This window comes from Pipistrellus hanaki, assembly GCF_964339955.1.
Source record: "Pipistrellus hanaki genome assembly, chromosome: 8".
In the NCBI taxonomy this organism is placed as follows: domain Eukaryota; kingdom Metazoa; phylum Chordata; class Mammalia; order Chiroptera; family Vespertilionidae; genus Pipistrellus; species Pipistrellus hanaki.
In genome coordinates, this window is record NC_140510.1 from 83,426,483 (window position 1) to 83,448,390 (window position 21,908).

Genomic DNA, 21,908 nt, shown 5'->3' on the forward strand with positions numbered 1-21,908 from the left:
AATGTGTCCTGTCCCTCCTTTCTCTCACCCCCACAACACAATGAACTGCTTACAAAGCACATCATGACTCTTAGGAAGTGGTTATTATTGTGTCCAGACCATGCCCCTGTCCTCTGTTGTACATGTTGGATCTCATACGTAAAATAAATAGTAGTAAATTATCTCATAAAAGTTCCAGGATTTTGATGGTTTTATGCTCTAAGATGTCACAGATTTGATTCTCCCAATAGATAGGGACAAAGCTTCAGAACTGTGGGGTGATCCTAAGTTTTGTGGACTGTGACTAGAACCCCCACTCTGCACAACTCATTGGGAACTAGGGCCAATAGTCTAGTCCTAATAAATAGGGTAAGCTTTTACTTTTTTTTCTTTTTTTCTTTTTCTAGAAGGAGAAGGCTCTGTGGTCCCTATGGAACTTGGCCCTTTGTCTATAAAATTTGGTTGGAGTAAGTCCTGTGTCTTTTCTGAAATCTTCCATGTTCAGAAATAGCCAACTTTCTATTGTACAGGCTTTCATTCAGCCAGGATATTATCTGGACATCAAAAATCAATTTCTAGGTTAACTAATTTTTGGTAGGGAACAGAAATAGTTTATAATTATTCAGCTGCAGTTTCTACAAATTTCCCACATTTTTTTTTTCTATAGATCTCTGCCATGATGAGCTCCCTGCATTGGCCTGACCCAGGTTTTCCTGAAATGAGTGCCAGGTGTCCAGCAGGAGCGGAGCAGAGTGGTTACAGTCAAGCCTGGGTGGCCTGGGATGAGTTCCTGGCTGCTGTCAATGGGCTTAGCCTTAACCTCTTTGTCTCAGTGTCCATATCTGTAAGACGAAGATAATAAGGACAACTGCATCATCATTTGTGGGAATACTAAAAATATTGATACATATAAAGTACTTAATTTGGTGCCGAGTAATAAAAGAGATTTAAGTGTCAGCTAGCATCTTGCCCCATGCATGTCCCATACTTGTGGAGGGCACATGCATGCGACGAGTGAATTCTCTGGCCACTTCTTATTGCTCTGCATCAAATAACACCACAGGAAGCCGGATATTTGTCTGGTGGAATGAAGGATGATTTGCATGTCTGGAAGAGGAAAGTGGTCTCTGGCCCACAAAGATGCATAGAAAAACCCATTCTATTCATTTTGGGGCCCATACGTTCCATTTCCCAAAGCACAAGGAAGCTACCATCTTGTGTGGAGTCAAAAGTGGATTTTCCTTTCTGAGCTATGATTGAACTTGAAAGCTGGGGTGTAAGTGGGAAGCAACGGAGGCATGTCTCCTGCATGCTGAAGGCAGTCCGGTCCTCTTCCAGGAGTCTCTTATTCATCCAAAACTATTTGTTGAGCACTACAATATGCCATGCACGGACTCAGGTGCACCCCGAATATATAGTAACAAACAAAACAGACAGGTCTTTGAGGTCTTAGAGCTTCCATCATCAAGATCCAACACATGCTAGCATTCTATGAGAATTTGTCATTAATCCAATGCTCTTTTTCAGTAGCATGACCCTGCACAACTACGAGATTCTGAAAGTTACCTTGTGTCACCAAAGACAAGTGATGGCCACTACAGTTGTGGTAAAGTTTGCATCCTAATACTTTTTCTGATAATAGATAGTCCATGTAAGACATCTATACTTTCCATAAATATGTATTTTTTGTTAATCCTCACCTGAGAATATTTTTCCATTGATTTTTTAAAGAGAGTGGAAGGGAGAGAAAGAGGAGGAGGAGGAGGAGGAGGAGGAGGAGGAGGAGGAGGAGGAGGAGGAGGAGAGAGAGAGAGAGAGAGATTGATGTGAGAGAGACACATCGATTGGTTGCCTCCCACATGGGCCAGACCAGGGGCTGGAGATCAAGCTTGCAACCAAGGTGCATGCCCTTGACCAGAATCAAACCCAGGACCCTTCAGTCCATGATCCAATGTTCTCTCCACTGAACCAAACCGCCTAGGGCTTCCATAAATATTTACTTGACCTGAATGGCCTGTTCTGAGACCACACAGAAAAATACATACCTTTACTCCACAGGAAATATTTGTATGGTTTTGTTGGGTTTTACTTGTTTCTATGTTTTGCTTGTGGGGATCCTTTGGTCCCTCACCAACTGTTATGTCTATCAGGTGAGGAGACTCCCTACCCAATACACATCCTACTGATGACTTCGCTCCACCAGCTCTGGTCCTGAGGATGGAGGCCCCAGTCAGGTGAAAGGGAGGAAGATCTTGTCTGCTGCCTCACACGGCCAAGCCTTCTCCTGGGACCCTCTGATAGTCAGAGGAAGTCTGGGAAATGATGTCAGGACACATCCATCCTTCCTGAGGTTCTCTTCTGTGAAATGACCTGATGGGGTGGAAGCTCTCCAGATTTCCTCTCAACCGTGTCTCTGCTTCCAGATTCCTGGGCAGAAGGCAGGGTAGGGTTTAGAAGTTGTTCTTTTTGACTTGAAAGACTCCCGTCTGCAAAGAAGTCAAGAAGTGGCCAGGGCTTCACACACACACACACACACACACACACACACACACACACACATGCACACACACACCCTGCCAAACCCCATCTGTACCTTCAAAGCAGAAATAAAAAACACTCTTGATTTCTTGCTATGAGGAGACTTAGGGGTGAAGAAGACACAGGTAAATAGAGGGAGGCAGGATTCCCACAGAGGGAAAAGTGGGAAGAGGAAGGAAAGCTCACATATGGAAAAGGACACTAGTGGTAGGGAAAGAAATTTTATTTTTCAAGCTTTTAAGAGAATAATACAAACAACAGAGAGTTTTAAAAAACCCTAAAAACTGGTTTAAAAAAGTATTCGACAGTGTCCCTTGAATACCCATGGATGATGCAGCCATTGTGCAATGACAACAAGAAACTCTGCAGCTGGCCACCCAGTGGCCTTCCCTGGCAGGATCCCAGGAACCAGTGTGTAGGCTCAAGGGACAGTGCTCCCTGCCAGGGTCCCTGGACCAGCCTTGGTGCTTGGGAAGGACCAGGGAGCACTAGCACTGAGGGCTTAGACAAACTGCCCTCGGGGAGGGTCCCCAGTAGCAAGGAATACTTAGACTGGTCTTCCTCCACTCCACTGGCTGGGATACATCCAGCCAACTCTCTCCCACTCGCTGTAGCAGCTTTTAGCATGTGCCCAGCAGAGTGGGCCATGGGTGGGCGGGCAGCAGAGGAAGTCACTTCTGGATTGACAGGTTTGAAGGCTGAAGCCACAGCAGCAGGACTGTGCTTGAGATGCCCATGGGAAATCTGTACTTTTCTCTAGGTGTGTGTGTGTGTGTGTGTGTGTGTGTGTGTGTGTGTGTGTGTGTCCTGTAAACATCTTTGAGCCAAATCACCATAAAATAAAGTAACAAGGGCACAAAACGACATCCGACTCCAAACTTAAACCCTCGTTGAGCCCATCTGAAATTGGGAGTTCCACTTTGGAAGGTGTGGAAAAGAGGAAAATCCCCCTCCCTCTGGCCGCTCGTACCAACACCTCCCTCCCTACACGGTCCACCCAGAGTCACTAAAGCCATCTGAGTTAGAAATCCTGCCCATCCCAGTGAGCTCAGGGGCTGCAAAAGCTGAATATCATCCCTGCCAGTCCTCACCTGTACCTCTTCCTCCCCCCACAGCCAGTGGGTCAGGCCCAGAGAGGGACCAAAACAAACACAAGGGTAAAGCAGGGCAGGCCGCACGTGCTTTTCCTTCTGTGCCTTGCATTGCTTCTCCCTCCACACGTGCACAGTGGGCACCACCCCCAGCCTGGCTGCAGCATCCACTTCCCCTGGTATTTGAACACGGGTACATGTGGCCGGTGTTGTCGTTGTGTTTTGTTGGGTTCAGTCTCTATTGCACTTCGTTGTTGAGTTTGTGTTGGTTTTCCTTGTTCTTGTTGGAGAATGGTATTGACTGATCGGAAACCACAAAACCACACCAGCATCACTCACTGCAGTTCTAAACCTGACCCCAGACCCCGCATGGCCCCCCACCCTCTGCCTGCCCTCTGCTCTGGCGCCTGGGGAGCCACCTGGCCCCCCACACCTGCTCCCCAGACCAACATCCCTTCGGGCCCAGCCCCTTCCCAGCCCACCCTCCGCTGTTGTGCATGGTCACGGCCGCCCTTCCAGGAGCTCTTTCACACTGTTGTGACCCTCATGACGAGCTCTCGGCTACCACCCTGGGGGTTCCGCTGTTCATGAGGTCTTAGGTGACTCAAGATGTGCAGGATGGTGTAAGCACAGTGGTGATCAGAGGGAGGGCCTGAGGGCTGGCTGGCTGCCCGGGCAGGGCCTTCCTCGGGGGCAGGGGTGTCCACAGCCTCCTCTTCTGAGGAGAGGCCATTGGCCTGGGTGGACGAGGAGGTCCGAGGGTTTGTCCTTCCTCCTGACTTTTGATCCTCCAGGTCTTTTGTCTTGTCATAGTTCAGCACTTTCCACTGCTGGTTGACAGCCTGCCACCGTTTAAAGATGCGGTACACGGAGGGTCCCTCGTGGATGATGAGACCTGAAGCCGCAGGGAGAAGAAAGAAAGCCAGGTAAGGAAAGCAAGTCACAGTCTCCCATTATTTATAAATGAAGATAGGTGGGGGGCAAGCTGGATATGCATAGTTTGATTTGTTCTGTTCAAACCTGCCTTTCGGCTCTGAGCCACATGGTTCCCATCCCTACATTCCTGGGCTCAATGAGTCTTTAGTGAGTGCAGACCACACCAAGGCCACAGAATAGCTGAGCACTTCCATGTGATACCTCTGCCTACTTCTACTCTACCCACCCACATTGTGACTTCACAAAATCCAAATTTGCTGTCTTTGAGGTATAATATAAATATGGGGTGGGGCAAAAGTAAGGTTACAGTTTGATAAAAAACAAACAAACAAAAAACACCCTACCTAATAAAAGAGAAACATGCAAATTGACTGCACCTTCGCTACACCCAGAAGCCCCACCCACCACTCAATCAGGGTGAGTATGCAAATTAACCCAAATCAAGATGGTGGTTAATTTGCATATCCAGGCCAGAGCAAAGACTGAAGATAGTGTAGAAAGAAGACAAGCGTTGCAGAAGGGAGCAAAGCTGGGGAAAAACAAGCAAGTGGGGTAGGGAGAAGGGAGGGAAGCAGGTGGGGCAGCAACCACAGCCGGAAGCCCTATTGCAGGAATCTTCCTGCAACAGGCCTCTAATAATACAATAATTAATAAATAATAATACAAAATTAAACTCTGTTTTGAGTACTCACAATTGTAAACTTACTTTTTCCCTACTCTGCATTTTTTCCTCCCTCTACTATGTACCCATGGCACCCCATACTTAGCTAATGTTGAATGAATCATATACTTTTAAAGACACCATGAAAAAAAAACAACCCATGGTCACACCATACCTGCTGAATGATGTCTAAAATTCCACTAACAATCAGGCAAATAAATATTAATTGTGTACCTACTATGTGCCAAGTACTAGAGATACTGCAGTGAGCGAGACAGAAGGAATCCTGATCTCAGAGCTTACATTCATTCTAGTGGAGAAACACATAACAGTTATGTAAACAAGACAGTAGGACTATTTCAGATACTGAGAAAATGCTATGAGGAATGTAAAATAGGGTTAAATAGGCACTGGCTGCAGGTCTTGTTTAGCAGGAAAGTGGTGGGAGATGATATTTGAATTGAGACCATGCAAAGGCCTGAAAGGAGAGCATTCGGTGGTAGGAACTGCAAGTGCAAAGGCTGGGGGCTGGAAATGAATGCACAGGGTCAGAAAAGAGGTCAGTGTGGCCAGGATGCGGTGAATGAGTGGGGAAGTCCAGGGAAATAAGTGCAGAGGCCAATTAATGATAGGGCCTTGTAGGCCATGACAAGGAACTTGAATTTTAACCTGATATAATGGATAACCATTGAAGGGTTTAGTAGGAGGGATAATGTGATCTGATTTGCCCTCCAGAAAGTTCATTCTGGCTCCTATGAAGCAATAAACTAAGGAGGACAAGAGTAGGAGCAGAACACAAGAGAAAATGATGGTGGCCTAGACCAGGGTGATAGCAGTGGAGACAGTGAGAACCATTGGAATCAGGATGTATGCTGGGAGTAGAGCTGACAGGTGTGGTGTGGATCAAGAGAAAAATCTGAACAACTGGAAGGTTTTGGCCTCAGCTGTTAGGAATGGTGCCATTTATCAAGAGGTGACAAGCACAAGGGTAGGGGATGTGGATTTGAGTGGTGGTGGCAGTGGCTGTATTAGTTTCTTACGACTGTTGTAACAAATGACCACACATTTAGTGGCTAAAATTAACCCAAATATATTCTGCTATAGGTCTGGAGATCAGAAGACTAAAATCAGTCTTGCTAGGCTGATCTGAAGGTGTCAACAAGGCTGGTTCTTTCTGGTGGCTTTGAGTGCAGAATCCATGTCCATGCCTTCTTCAGCATCTAGAAGTCATCTTGCTTCCTCTTTGCATCAGTCCACCTCTTTGTTCCACTGTCACATCTTCTACTATTCCTTTGTTTTCAAGCCTCCCTCTGCCTTCCTCTCATAAGAACACTGATTCCTATATTGGGCCCACCTGAGTCATCAGGATAATTGCCCCATGTCAAGATTCTTAAATTAAACACATCTGCAGAATCCCTTTTATCATAATAAGGCAACATTAATAGGTCCTGGGGATTATTACGGGTATGTCTTTGGGGGCCATTATATAGCCACAGTGATGGTTATACTAGTATTTTATTCATGGTACATTTAAAATATCTGATGGAAATCTCACTGGAAGGAACAGCATGACAGTTGAACATATAAGTCTGAAGCTTAGGGAGCGGTCTGGACTGGAGATAGCAGTCATCGGTGCAGAGGTAGAAGGTGAAGCCTTAGGAATGGCCCAGATCTCCAGGGGAGATTTGGTAAACAGGTGGAGAGAGCCAATGACAGAGGCTCTCTGTGGCTTCTGATGTATAGAGGTTTGGTGGCAATTTGGTGGAGGTGAAATCAGCAAAGGAGGCTCTGAATGAGCAATAAGTGTAGAAGCAAGACCAGCAAGTAGAGACCCAGATGTCTAGAGAAATATATATTTAAGGAAAGAGAGTGTGATAACTCTTGAAAATGCTATTGAGAGGTCAGTGAAATGAGGAGTGACCAGTGGCTTGGTGGGCACCTTGAAGGTAAGATGATAGAAGTGAAAATGCATCTTTTTCCTCCGTGAAGTCATCAGTTAAGGGGAAAGGAATAAGGAAGAAAGTGCTGACCATTTGTGGAGAAAATAGAAAGTGAGAAATAGTTACCTTGGAAAGTGGGAGAGTGAGTTTACAAGGGAGATGTGGCAGAGTTATCTGATGGTGTTGGGTGCCCATTTGAAATTTGTGGCCATAAGTTTGAAATGAGTCTAGTCATTGGTTATTTTTTCCTACACCTTCAACTGCTTGCTAGGAGCATTTGTGGAATAAGAAGAAAACTGGATGTAATCAGTGTTGACTATTTCTCCAGGAAAGTAAGGCAGGTGAGGAGGCGAAAATTCTGGATGTTTGCAATGGAGTAGTTATTACCCTGGATAGGAGAGAAGCAAAGACACAAAAAGAATAAAGAATAATGAAAAAGAAAAGCTTTAGGGTCAATGACAAGAGGTCTCCATGAAGTTGGAGAATTGCCTTTACAGTCTCTTGAAATCACCTGTGTTCCTTGCCTCTTCCATGCATCAGCCAAGGAATCAGTAAACCACAAAGATGGGGATTGGCGGGCGGGGGTCGGGGGGGTGTCATCATCAGAGAGTGAGATGTTTAAATCCAGACTTTGGGAGTGGTGTGGTTCTTGGTGAGGATAAGGTCTAGACCATTTGAGTGGGGCTGAGGTGAGTGAGAGGAAAATTATTTTGAAGTAATGAGGAGTTGGAGTTGGACATATTTTCTGCATCAGCCATCTCAGTGCTATCAGATCAAATGTCCTCTTTTTATAACAAATATATTTTAATATCCCCCTTTTTATCCTGAAATGAGGTTCATGAGATAAAGGAAGGGAGCAAACAAATGGGAAATCGTTTATAACAAGACTATATAAATTTCAATATAAATGCTGATTTTCTACATTTGAAAACCTCTGGGCACAACTACATTTGAAAACCTCATATGTTTTCAAAATTCCCACTAGGGGATGGTACCACCTCTGCTGAGAACCGCTGATCTATAAAGATTCTGAAGTCAAGACTGGTGGGAGGGAGTGTATGAGTCAGGTCCATCAAGGAATGTGAGTAGGCAGTCAGCAGCCAACAACATCAAGAAGGGGATCCCACCTCCAGACCCCAGAGAATACTGCATGATAGGAAAAGCAGCCACCACTTGAGACAGGCATGCAAGAAATAATGTCTTCAGGAGACAGGTATGTTGCAATAAGGGAAGATGAAAGTTATACTCAGAGAAGGGCTGCCAATGATGGACCCTGAGGTCCAGAGGGCACAATAGAAGGGCTGGGAAGATGGGACCCGTTAAGGGGGGAGCAAAACAGGAAAGGGATGATGGTCCATATTGTGAGGGTGGTCTTGGAGTTTGGGACCTGTGATGGTGAGTGAGGGATGATGATGATTAGGGATGAGGTGCAATGGAAATTACAGCAATTGTAAATCTAGAGGTGGCTGCTCTGGCCCCTGCGGTTAAGCACTGACGCACAAGAGCAAACAGTACTGAGTCACTCCAGCCTCCTGATGTGAAGCAAAGAGACTGGAGGAGAACACCTCAAAGCCTCTCCAACCTCCAACACACTGTGATCTTAGGAGGCAAGCCTGCTACCCACTGTCACTCTTGTCTCCAGGTTCCAATGACTCCTGCTTTTGCACTTTGTATAACAAGTCTTCAAGGGTTCACTGAAGGGAAAGACAGTCTCTGTAGCCCAGTAGATCCTACTGTGTTGAGTATGTACACCTTTGAGGATCTCATGGAAGCTAAGGACCATCTTCCTGGAAAAAGAAAAACCAAACACACAAACTGTCCTTCTAGTTTTAGGGAGTTCATAAATCTTCGGCGGACCACTGTGGACCCCTCGATCAGCCTGCCTGATTCTGGACTGGAGGCTTGCTCTTTACCCAGAGCCTTGCTCTCACTCTCTCCCAATGTGCCAACTCCCATCACTTCTTTCAACCTTTTGAATACATGCCTTTGCACCCTTCATTTGTTCATTTACTCCACAAGCCTTGTTTGAACACTGTTATGCTCTTTCCCTTCGATCATAAGCCCCTGAGGACAGGAGGTACAGTTGAGGCTTGGGCAGCTAACAGTTTCAGGAGACTAAAAAGCCTCGATGATGATGGAGGACACAGGGGCCTCTGGGAGAGAGAAGCAGGATCTTTTGAAGCCCTAAACTAACTCTTTCCAGTAAGAGCCACTACAGTTGATTCCTAATTAGCTTCCTGATCAGACAGTTTTCCCTGATTTAATAGGGTGGCTTAAATTTTTGGTCTGAATGCTGCCTTCTAATTATCTAACTGTCTAGTGTTCAGGAAGTAATTAAACCATTTTAATGGATAGGGGAGGAGGTGCACCTGTTTTGTAGATAATGCTTGTTTGGCAAAAGTTGGAAGAGCACTCCCTAACACTCCCTCTGCGCTCCCTGCTCTACAAACTACTTATTGGTTCCAGGGATAGCAGATTTTTTTAAGATGGGGGAAGATGAGAGAGAGAGAGAGAGAGAGAGAGAGAGAGAGAGAGAGAGAGAGAGAGAGAGAGAGGAGAGAGAGAGAGAGAGAGAGAGAGAGAGAGAGAGAGAGAGAGAGAGAGAGAGAGACTGGAATTAGAATAGAAAGAAAGAAGGTGATTGGTGAAGGGAGAAGGAGCAGGAAAAAAATGGAAAATTAGAGAGTATGGTAATATTCAAAACCCAGTAAATTTTGGTTGTGTCCTTTTTGTGGGTTTTCTATTTAATTTAATGGTTACCTGGTAACCACCTACAATGTACCCTTGGGCTATATTTGTGGGATATCCAGTTCCAGAAGAAGCATTTCTGCCTTTGTCTTTCTAACATCTCTCTGCCTTTCTGGCCTCTTCTTCCTCACAAAACTGTAGGCTCCATAGGTTGTCAGGACCTTTCATTTGTCATCATAGCTCCCCCTGACCTCCAGCTTCAATGGTCCTTTGCCCAGCGAGGCCCATGAGGGGAAGGTGGCCATTGTGAGTGGATGGCTCCCATGCCCCTAGTTCACCCCAGCAGTGACAGGAAGTTCTTCTGGATGTGGCATCCCCATCCTCCCTTGCTGAACCTTGGCCATTGGCTCTTGTGTCCACAGCAGTGAGATTGGTAATTGAGTACCTATTATGTGCTTCTATGAGCACTTGGTTCCCATCATGCATGGAGTTGAGGCCAATGCTAACAGAGAAGTCTGTAGATAAGCCTATGGTTCTCTCTCTAATGCTAGAATCCTCCTCCCTACCCCTATCTCCTGCTGGTGTCCTCATAAGATAGCATAAAAGTTGCAGATAACTCTCCAGCAGTGCTTCTCAAACTTTGGAATACACAAGAATCAACCGGGGAGCTTGTAAAATACAGACCCTCAGGCCCAGCCCCAGAGAGTCTGACTCAGTAGGTGCGGGGTGAGGCCTAAGAATTTGCATTTCCAAGCAGCTCCCGGGCATTGCCAGTGCTGCCTATGTGTGGACAGCACTGCCTGTGACACGGTTCTTATCCTGGCCCACTACCTCATGGAAGGTTCAACTTTTTAAACAAAAAAAGATAACTATAAGAAACCTAAAAAATACTTCCAGATGTGACAGACATGAAAATGCCAGACTACTGGAGAAACAGATTATTCCTCTCCTAGACCCAAAGACCTTTGGGATCCACAATTTAAAGTCAACTTACCAATGGGCATGCACTGGACATTCAGAGCACTGTCACTTTACTGGCCTGTGACTTTAGGAATTACTTTTCTTCCGAGTAAATTGGGGCTGGTGCCTTTTCCTTATAGGGCTGTTATGAGATTAAACATGGTAATGAATCCTTCATACTGATGCCTGGCACAGTGTGGGACACCCATTTAACACTCAATGCTACGTGATGTTGGTTGTTGTGGGGCCAGGGGAGATCACAGGATAGAAGGTGCCCACTCATATCTCTTCCTCCTTCATTGCCAGCCCCATCCCCAAACAGAAGCACGTGTCCTTCCATCTCCTAACTGTCCTTCCTGAGCCTCCGTGTGAGTCATTGTTTATCGATGAGTAACATGCTGGAACTGAAAGCAGCTCTAGAGACCAACCGGCTCCACTTCATATACCTTGGTTGCAGGCTCCTCCCAGGCCCTGGCCCTGGCCAGGGCTCTTGCAGGAGGCAACCAATCGATGTGTTTCTCAAAGTAGAGATGAGCCTTCACACCTGCATCTCCTCTCCCACTGACTCCATAGAAGTAGAGACAAGCTGTCACACCTGCATCTTCTCTCCCACAGCTGAGAGCCTTGAGTAGTCACCTAGAGGGATGCTCCCCTCCCCCTGCAGAGTTACAGGCAATTATGAGGCAAGACACCTCGGAGGCCCCATCGTTGTCAAACACTCACCTTCCAGATGCTACCCCTCAAGGGGCTAGCCCTGTCAAGACCTCCACCAAAGAACTTACCAGGCAAGTGTGGGAAAGAAATCAATATATCCAGCTATCTGAGGTGGGTTCAGAAGCTGCTGCCAGGATAGGCGTCATTGCAATGCCACTTGCCCAATATTCAGCAGAGACACAGCTTTGCGCTTCTCACAAGTAGCCAGGCTGCACTTCTCGGGGCCTCCCTGAGGAACTGGTGAGATGTGGGTGCAGGGGCCCCATTTGGGCAGGCTCATCTTGACTTGAATGCTTTGAGTCTTAGTTTGATGAATGCTTTGAGTCCTCTGACTCTTTCAACAAAGACTCAAAGGAGAGAGGATGTTGAAAACACTCAGTGAGGGCGAATGCAAAGCCACCTTCTGTTTCCATCTCTCAGTGCCCGGAGGGATTGTCCCTTGGAAGTAGCTTCTGAAAGAATTCTCTTCTGAGCAGGGCCCTGCTGGGCCAGCTGACCTTGGTCAAGCTGTACAGAACTTTTCTCAATGCATCAGCACGAAAACATTCTAGGCACTCATACCAGGTCACCGCAGAGGCCTGTGAGAAGAACTGTTGGAAAATCATTGGGTGCTGAGGCTCTTTGATGTGACATAAGCTTAACTCAGTAGGACTGAGTAGGAAAGAGAAGTATCCTGGAGCCCCAAATTGAGATGCCCATCCCTGGAAGTGTGTGTGAATTATGCCCTATGATACTGTGGATTTTTTTCTGTGGGGTTTCTTTATGAGGAGCAGAGCTCTCACCATCTGGACACATACAGACAGAATTGCATTTCTCCGCCATTCTGGATGGTTATCATGAAGGTGTTGGTGATGATGGTGATTGATGGTGATGACAGTCAATATTTATTGAATGCTTACTGTGTCTGTCACTCTAAAATAGCTTTGCAAATACAGTATGCTTTTCATAGAAACCCTGTGAACTTGGTAATATAATCTCTACTTTACAGAAGAGGAAAGTGAGCTCAGAGAGGATAGATGTCTTGTCCTAAGACACACAGCTTATATAAAGTAGGACATAAACCTAGGTTTATCTGAAGCAGAATAGTGCCGTGTGTCTGGACTGCTTCATTCTCTGTGCTCAAGGTCAAGTACTCCCTCCAGAGAGAGTGCTTCTATGGAAAGATAATTTTTTTTGAAATTATATATGTGTATGTATATATAATTTCTATTTGAAATCATAATAAGATGTGCTTTAATATATGTGTCACATTGTTATAACAGAGTGGTTAAGAATGTGGGATTTGTAATCATATGAAACTGAGTTTTAGTTGTATGACCTTGGATGATTTACCTCTTAAGAAAATGGGCATTATGCCCTAGCCTCCACTCAGTGGATAGAGCATCGGCCTGTGGAACAAAGGGTCCCAGGTTTGATTCTGGTCAAGGGCACATACCTTGGTTGCAGGCTCCTCCCCAGCCCTGGCCCTGGCCAGGACTCTTGCAGGAGGCAACCAATCAATGTGTTTCTCTTATTGATATTTCTCTCTGTCTTTCCCTCTCTCTCCCACTTTCTCTAAAAATCAATGGAAAAATATCCTCGGGTGAGAATTTAAAAAAAGAAGAAGAAAGAAAGAAATGGGCATTATAATAGTAACTACATCACAGGATTGTAGGGAACAAACAAGATGATGCATATAAAGCACTCTTCACAGTGCTTGGTATATAATCAGCAATAAATACTAGTTATTCTTTTATTATCAGTATTATTAAATAAGTATCACATAACTTCATTTTAAAAGAATTATCATAAAGTTACAAAAGTAGTTTATTTATACAAACATGGCCAAGGTGAAGCAATGCGTATTGAGAGGAAAAGTATGTGAGTGTCCCTTATCTGTGTTCTCTCTTATTTTCCATTAGCTGGAGTCAAAAGCCCTGTGAGACTGTGGAGCCACAAAATGGAAGGGGCCTGGGTCCCTGAACTGCTTTGTAGAGGATAACCTCCCACTGATCAGGAACTTCTATTGCATCAAACCACTGAAATTTGGTGGCTTATTTTTTAAGCAGGAGATACCCTAATTAAAATCACTCCAATACTAGGTTAGAGGCCACATGAGAAAAGGAGATTAGGGCATGTTTTCATGTGGTCTCCAAAATGTATTAGCTGAGCACCCACCGTATTTATCAGACTGGGCTATTTCTAGTCACAAACCCCTGGCAGCAAAGAGACATGCCACTCTGAGTCTGTTCCAAAGACTGTGCTGCAGGCACTGAAGACAGCTCTCCAGAGGTGTTCCTAAAATATTTCGAGCTCGTCAGCACAACTGGATTAAGTGAATTACCTCCCAAGGGGTCTCCTTTGAGAGGGACAGTGCTTACTTGGTGTGTTTGCTTCTAAATCAGTCATCTTCGTCCTCCAAGCATCCCAAAGCTCAGCTATGAGGAGAGGTGGTCACGCATGGGAAGCCGTGAGGGGTGAGGGAGGGCATGCGTGAGATATGAGTTAATAGTAAACTCAGAAAATTGGACAAGTCACATGAAGATAATGAAACATAGACTGAGCCTCACTTGCTGGTCTATATGGTTGATGCCTATGGGTTGTTTGTCCTCCAAGCCATTAGCGAGACTCCCCCCAGACACAGCTGTCAACCTCTGAGAATTATGATATCTTCTCACAATGGACCTAACTTCAAAATCCTAGGATGTCAGACCCAGAAGGACCTTGGAGGTTATCAGATTCAACCTTCTTATTTTACAGATGAGTTGACTGAGTTGTAGAAAAAGGAAGTAACTAGGTCATAGAGGTAAGTAGTGGCCAATTTGTTTTCAGACCTAGATCTTTTCTTTCCTAGTCTCTTCTATTGCATCAGGCTGCCTCCTGCATATTTTCAAAATTTTCTAACCAGGGAATTAAAAGGTTTTACAGGCAAATCATTTCTAGCCCAAAGGAGGGAAGAAAGGAAGGAGTCTTTGTGGCCTACATGTATTTTAAGTTAATATTAATTAAAATTAAATTTGAAAATTTTTAAAATAATTCTGCTGCCACCACCCTCTGCCCATTTGCTACAAATGAGGATTTGAATTCCTATATTTTAGAGGGCAGGTACCAGGTATCTCTAAATCAAAGGAAAAAGCCTGAATAGACAGCACACAGAGAAAATTTTTAACAAAAATTTTTAAAATAATTTTGTTAACAACCATATTCTGCTGTCTTAAAGATTTGGAACAAGCTCAGAAATGTTGCTCTCCTTCCTTCTCCTTGACCCTGGCCCACCCACAAGTAAGAAAGAAACATGGTAAGGATGAGGTCCTTGTGTTTGCAAAGTTGACACTTTGATGGCCAATCTCCTGGGTCTCTGAAGTGAAAAAAAAAAAAAAGTGTTTGGTGCCAGAGACCTTAATTAATTTGCTCTTGTTAAATTCTAATAACTTGACCCACTGGAGCAGAGAACGCCCCATTTGTTTTCTGGGAGGCTCTATCAGCTTCCCTGCTGGGGCAGACAGTGTCATTAGAGATGACGGAAGAGAGGCCGGTGGAGTGAGGACATTCAGTGTAATCAGACCTTCTCATTGAGGGGACACGCATGAGGGGACCCAAGACCTTCCCAAAGAAGCACTGCTCCACATCACAGCAGACTCTCAATTATGTGAGGACACAGGGTCAGGTTTTCTAGGCAGTGACTGCATTCAGCAAACCTTTATTGAGTGCCTATGAGTGGAACCTACTCTGATCAGGCGCCTTCTAGTCTGGCCACTGACAACTCAGGGGTGCCTTCTCCTTACATACACTATCTTCTCCAGTCCTCTCAGCAACTCTGAAGATGGTGGTATTATTCTATTGCACAGGAAAGGAAAGGGAAACAGAGACTTCTGTGGGGACCCTGGAAACTATGCCACGGTAGGTCCTACGCCCACTATTGTGAATCTTATTTCCTTCCTGAGCTATTATTTGGGGCCAAGAGACTAGATCTCAACAAGGAAATGGATGTCCTGCAAGGACTCACTGCAGAGGTAAGCCAGACCTGCCTTGTGGAGGCCATAGTTCCCGTCCTACTTTCCTCTAAATGAATCTGGTGCCAGGTGTGCTCACTGGTACTTCTGTGGGTCTGAATATCTAGTGGAGCCTAGAAATTAAGAACCTCTGGTAGATGTTGCAGGGCTTCACCTGCTTCTTGCTTCCAGAGAGCCCCTCTAAAGCTGATACTCTGTAACCACTTATGCAGTGCTGAGTGTTTTTCCTCAACTGGCCAGCACACTGCAGAGCTGGAGAAGTGACACGTACTTGAACTTTATCCTCAAAACCACTATCACTACTGATCATCATCACCATCATCAAAATCACCGTCGTCACAGCCACTGTAAGAATTATGCATTTCAACTACTGCCTGTCACCTCCCTCTTTCTTCTGCAGGTCACATATTACTTCCTTTTTTTATTTTGCCTCCCAGCATTTTCTCCCGTGGACAGCCACTCCTAGAAAAACACTGAACGGCCCTGCCAGCTTGGCTCAGTGGTTGAGGGTCAACCTATGAACCAGGCGGTCAGGGTTTGATTCCTGGTCAGGGGACCTGCCCTGGTTGTGGGCTCAATCCCCAGTAGGGGGCGTGCAGTAGGCAGCTGACCAATGATTCTCTCTCATCATTGATGTTTCTATCCCTCTTTTCCTCTCCCTTCCTCTCTGAAATTAATAAAAATATGTATTTTTTTTTTTTAAAAAAAGCTAAACACAATGGAGAGTCCAACTCAGTCTAAGACAAATCCTTCAGTCTCAAAGTTTTACTGTCTGAAAAAATGGGAAAGCCGAAACCGGTTTGGCTCAGTGGATAGAGTGTCCACCTGTGGACTGAAAGGTCCCAGGTTCATTTCTGGTCAAGGGCATGTACCTCGTTTGTGGGCACATCCCCAGTAGGGAGTGTGCAAGAGGCAGCTGATCAATATCTCTCTCTCATCGATGTTTCTAACTCTCTGTCCCTCTCTCTTCCTCTCTGTGGAAAATCAATAAAATATATTTAAAAAATAATAAAAAAAAAAATTTAAAAAGGGAAAAATAATCCTTGCCCTGCGGGACATGCTCTGACACTGTTAGCTCCAGTATAGTCAACAAAATGATAGAATAGCCTCTGATCAGGAGAGACCAGAGCACCAGGTAGACCAGAGTAGGGGTGTTGAGTGGCTCAGAGCCACAGGGAGCAGGGCAGGCCTGTTATTGAGGGCTCTTCCTGTAAGTGGACACAGGTGTATCAAAGTGGCAGGTGGCACCTGCAGGTATCCCATAAGTGACCCCTGTGACTCCTCTACCTGATGTGAGAGGGCTAATAGAAGGAACTTGGGTTCCACTCCCAGATGAGCAACCTTGAGCAGGTCACTTCCCTTCTCCTGGCCCAGCTCTCTCAACTGCCAAACAAGGGAGTCGTGCTGGTCGATTGTACAATCTCCTCTCTGTCCAATTATCTCAATCGTCAGACCTATGGAGCCCTGAGTGGTAAGAGATATTTATGCTCCCCTCTCTCACCCACACTCCCGCTGGGCAAGGAGAAGTATATTTCCCTGCCCCACTACCTCTTTGATGGAAGGCTTGTTGGTGACTTGCATTGGCCAACGTCTGTGGGCAAAAGGAGCAATGTACCAGCACTGAGCAGAAGCTTTGAGAAGCATCGCATGTGTCAACCAGTCCTCCTGTGCTCCTGCACTTGGCTAGGAGCATACACTCCTGTAGTCCCTGCTCCATTAGCCTGGGCCCAGCAGGAAGAGACGGCTCAGAGCAGGCCCAAAGCCAATGCACAGTCAGAAGCTAAGCCCAGCCAAGTCCAGCAGAGCCACAGCCATCTTGTAGTCCCATGAATGGAAAACGAATGCTTGCAGTTGTAAGGCTCTGCAATTTTGGAGTTGTTTGTTACTGCAGCCCAAGCTGACTAATACACCACGTGACAGGAAAGAATGTCTCATAGAAGCTCATATCAACAACAGATCAAAATCCTGCCTGAAGGAGAATGAAGGGCAGCTGGAGGGGCCTCTACAGGAAGGCCCCTCCATGCCAGAGCCCCACACCTCCATATGGAGACACAACTGGTTTTTGGCATCGACAAGGCCAGGCCTCAGCAGGAGTAGGAAGGGAGTTTTGTGCAAGAGGGAACTAAATTAGAATGCCTCGAATCATATTCCTCCCATTAATGTTCCTCTTTCTTCCACTGCCCTCCAAACCCGGGCAGTCTGCTTATTTCAATGCCTACATGTCATAATAAACAGTCTCTTGAACTAGGGGTTGATGTGTTGGTTTCACTAGCACAGAGAGGCAGCAAGATGCTTAGACAAGTTTACAAGTTCTGGCATCATTAGTCGCTGTCGCTGGCTATTGTCATTAGTATGCAAGTGTCCAACCTCTCTGGTTCTAATATTAAAGGATTCCAGAGAAACTCACATTAATATAATCCCATCCAAATTCTAGTTAATAGATGTTTTTCTGCCAAACAAAGCCTTGTAGCATTTTTATATAATTCATAAGCGAATGCCCAGGGAAGACAGCTGTGGCACTCTGATGCTGTGAGCGCTATGGCCTAGGGGAAATCTGAGAGTTCCGGGTCATGATGTGCAGGCTTCCCATCACTCAGAAAACCAGGACCACTCCCCACTCCTCAGTCACTTGGACGAAGACTTCAGAGTTGACAGCCTATGTCATTTGTTGGGGGGAAAGACGCAGCCCTCCACCAACCAACCTAACAGGAGGTTGGAGAGGGGAACATGGATTTGGGAATGGGATAAGAAGGAACTCAAGTGGTGGCTTTCCAACTTTTTTCTAAAATACTGATGCCTTTTAAACAGAATCATACCTGAAATGGAAACATGTAAATAGATAAAAGAGCAGAAGCTCAGGGTGACACAGGGGTGAAGAGTCAGAGCCTGTCAGGGCAGCACTCCATGCCCCTCATGAAGGCGGCTCCTGAAGCTGGGTGTGGAAGCCCAGGGCTACACACAGTGTGAAAATAATTAGATTAGAGAAATCTTGGGCATTGGAATCGGCTTATGGAAAGCTGGGGAAAGAAGGCAGGCATCTTCAATACCGATTCTGGGCATTTTGCTGTGAAGAGAATGAAACTAAATGTGCAGGCAGCCCTCGTCTGGTTTGGCAGCCAGGGGTACACAACAGAGAAGAGGCTTTCTTCAGCCAGCCAGAGGCAGATAGGCTGACCAACAGACTTTTCACAAATCTTCATAGTGGCAAGCCTCCTTATCTATCTTCAACCAGGTAAGACAGATATGCTTGGAAATATTTAGATCTTCCTTCTCTTCCCTGCTTCCCACTCACCTCCCAAATTTAAGCCACAAGCCCCTCCTGAGCTCACAGGTTTCAAGGCTGCCACCTTCTCTGCTTTGACCTCCCAGAGGATGTGGTCTTGAGGGGTTTGTCTAACTCACCATCATTTGGCTTCCCACTTCCCATGGAGAGAGGCCCCAACTCACCGATGCACACCACATCCATGAACCCATACATCCCATAGCAGATCTGGAAGAGGAGGTCTTGGCGCTGCCATTTTGCCGAGGGACTGAAGGTTGACCAGATGAGCCAAGAGATACTGGCGATGAGGAAGAGGGAACCCAGGATGGCGGCTGCAATCTGCACCTTCTCAATGACTGTCAGAGAGATGGCCTGCCACTGTGGGGAGGGAAATGAATGGTCAGTAGGTTAGCTGTTGCTCAGATACCCTCATCCCATTCCCATCCCTCTTCCTTTTGTCACCCCCAAACTCTCACCACTGGTTTAGGATTTAAACCAGGGCTTTCCACTAGTGATACAATGGATATTCTTGCAAGGTTTTTTTAGTTTTACGTTGTACCTTTGTGGTGGAAGAAACCTATATCACACCAAATAATTAAAAGTCATTGTAGGTAGGGGTGGGGTTCTGGGCAGACATGGCTGCAAAGGAAGGTTGATTATGACACAGACAGAAAAATGGGGAGGCAGGAGTAAAAATGCAGAGCTGATGTGGGTGGCGTTCAGGGCCCAGAATATTCTTTTCAAAGCAACACTGTTTCCTTTCACACTATTAGTTGCTGAGAGGACACAGACCTTTTTAACTTTTCTACAACACCTGGCATGCCATTTAATATGCATGCTGGAGATTACCAATTCAACAGACTAGGAGAGAGCCCAGGATGTGGAGGAGAGATAAGAAAAACAGTATAATCTACTGACTATATATGAACACTAAAGTTTCATTTTTTTAAACAGAAAAAGCATTATACTAATAGCAATATTGACACATGGGTTGAAGGCTAAGGTATGGGTGAGTTTCAGCTCTGAGATTCTGCTATTTTATGACAATCTAGGTAGCAGAGGCCTGAATGAGCCTGGAGTTGGATTTTAGTTTGGGATTTATTCAGGCTGTCACTCAGCAAACTTGTGCTGAGTATTCTCTATGTGCCAGCTACTCTTCTAGGAACCAGAGACAACGTGGTAAGCAAGAACACACAAGATGTCAGCTCTCATGGAGCTTACATTCTAGAAAGCATAGACAACCAAATCATTTCTTATAAATGTAATTTATCAGGAATAAGAATGGGAGGTCCATGGCACTGTGGAAGTCTATAAATGGGGATTTGACCTCCTGGGAGAAGTGCTGCTTGAATTGAGTAGGAGTTAACTAGAGAAAGAGAGGGGAGGGGGCCCTGAGAGTATGAACATCTGGAAGAAGATCAGGGTAAGTGGAGCAAAGGGAGTGGAGAGGTGGTGGGGTGAGATACTGGAAATACAAGAGGGGAAGACCATGTGGAATCTTGAAGGAAATGCACAGATGTTTGACTTTGTCCTAAGAGTAAATGGGATGCTTTTGAACAGTTTTAAGCAGGGAAGTTGGACAATTTTACAAGGATCGGGCTTAGGAAGGGGGAAGGAAAGACAATCTCCTGATCATAGGAAGTTGCATAACACCTTGCAGAGAAGACCCCCTAGGGCATTTCGGCCTGGACGGGAGGGAAGGCAGGGTACCCTCCACCTGCCAATAGCGGGCGCTCACTCTGCGTTCAATGGCCGGGATGGGGGCACTGACTCTGGGTCCGGCCTGGACTGACCAATGGCCCCCAAGGAAGTATAACCATTAGAAAACATGTCACTTGCTAATCTGGATATAGGACATCCACTTTTACATTTAATTATCCCATTACACGTCATTGGGCCTTTAAATTTTCCACTGCTTCCTCCCGCCTAGGGTTACACATAGCAAGGGAATTTTCCAGAAGTCTGTAACCTGAACCTACAGACATTGCTCATACACAACAAATGCTTTTTCCAGGGCCTGTCCCACTGTCTGTGAAGAGGGTTCTTGTCTGGGCTTTTTTGTTTCTATCATCAGGTCATCAATAACCTCCACCTTCTCCTGCTCCAGATTTAAAAAAAATCCCAAAACCAAAGGCACGAAAAAGTTCTCTTGATTCCTAAAGCTCTTTCTGACCAGCCCCCAAGCCACCTGTGGAAACTAAGCAGAGCCCCAACTAAAGTCTGAAGCATGAAGAAGGAGTGGGATCAGTGCCATCGTCACGGCTGCCCTCCTGTATGTTCCACGTGAGGCTCCCCGAGAGGTGTAGGAGCAGAAGTGCAAGGAGAAAACAGAGAACGAGTGACTAAGGTCTCAAAGAGGCTGGGGGGTGTGGGGATGGGGGGTGGGGGGTGTTCAATAGGCTCCAGGCTCTGCCGCCACCAGACCCAGAGCGAAATTATGAATGCAAGATTCTCAAGCGCCACCTGTTTTGCAACACAGGGGATGCACATGGGGCACTGAGTCTGGGCAGGTGACCCAGTTCCAGCAGAGCTCTGCCCCGACTTGGCAGAGAGGGACCTAGGAGAAGCCAATATGTCATAAAGACTCTCAAGTTGCCCTTTTGAAAAAGTGGAAATAATCAGTCTTACTTCCTAGAAGGTTATGAAGGTTAAATGAGATCACTTTCTGTGCTTCTTCATATGTTTCAGCAAAAATATAGTTATGCACATTGAGGTAAGGGCTGCCTAAAGGTAAACGTACTCAGCAAACTCAGTACTGTGCACTATAGGGGAGAGGTTAAGGGCCAGACTCAGAAGTTAGACCCCCTGGATACAACCCTGCTCCACCAGGGTGTCCCTGGGCAGATTGCTGACCCCTCTGTGCCTCCCCAGTCTCATCTGTAAATTGGGAATAATAACGGCACCCACTGCATTGGGTTGTTTTCAGTATTAAATGAGATACTATACACGAATACTTAGAACAGTGGCTGGCCCCCAGCGAGCACCAACTGGAATGAATATAACTGCAGCTCAGGTGTAGCAGAAAGGGTAAGAAATAGCCACGAAGTCTGGAGACCACAGGGCCACCCCGACACCCTGACCTTTCTCGGTGGCTCTTCTGCTAGGACCAGAGCTTGCAGAGGGTCACTGAGGTAACACAGTGTCATG

General features: G+C 45.9%; 1 protein-coding gene across 1 annotated transcript in view; it reads right to left on the reverse strand.

Moving 5' to 3' along the window:
- Positions 1 to 2,722: 2,722 nt before the first annotated feature.
- MARCHF4 (membrane associated ring-CH-type finger 4) overlaps positions 2,723 to 21,908 on the reverse strand; it is a 70,653-nt gene continuing 51,467 nt past the window's right edge. The window contains exons 3-4 of the mRNA XM_084892510.1: positions 18,947 to 19,139; positions 2,723 to 4,503 (exon numbers count right to left, since the gene is read on the reverse strand). Of these exons, the coding sequence (XP_084748636.1) occupies positions 4,136 to 4,503; positions 18,947 to 19,139 (561 nt within the window). The 3' untranslated portion in view covers positions 2,723 to 4,135. The remainder of the gene's footprint in view (positions 4,504 to 18,946; positions 19,140 to 21,908) is intronic.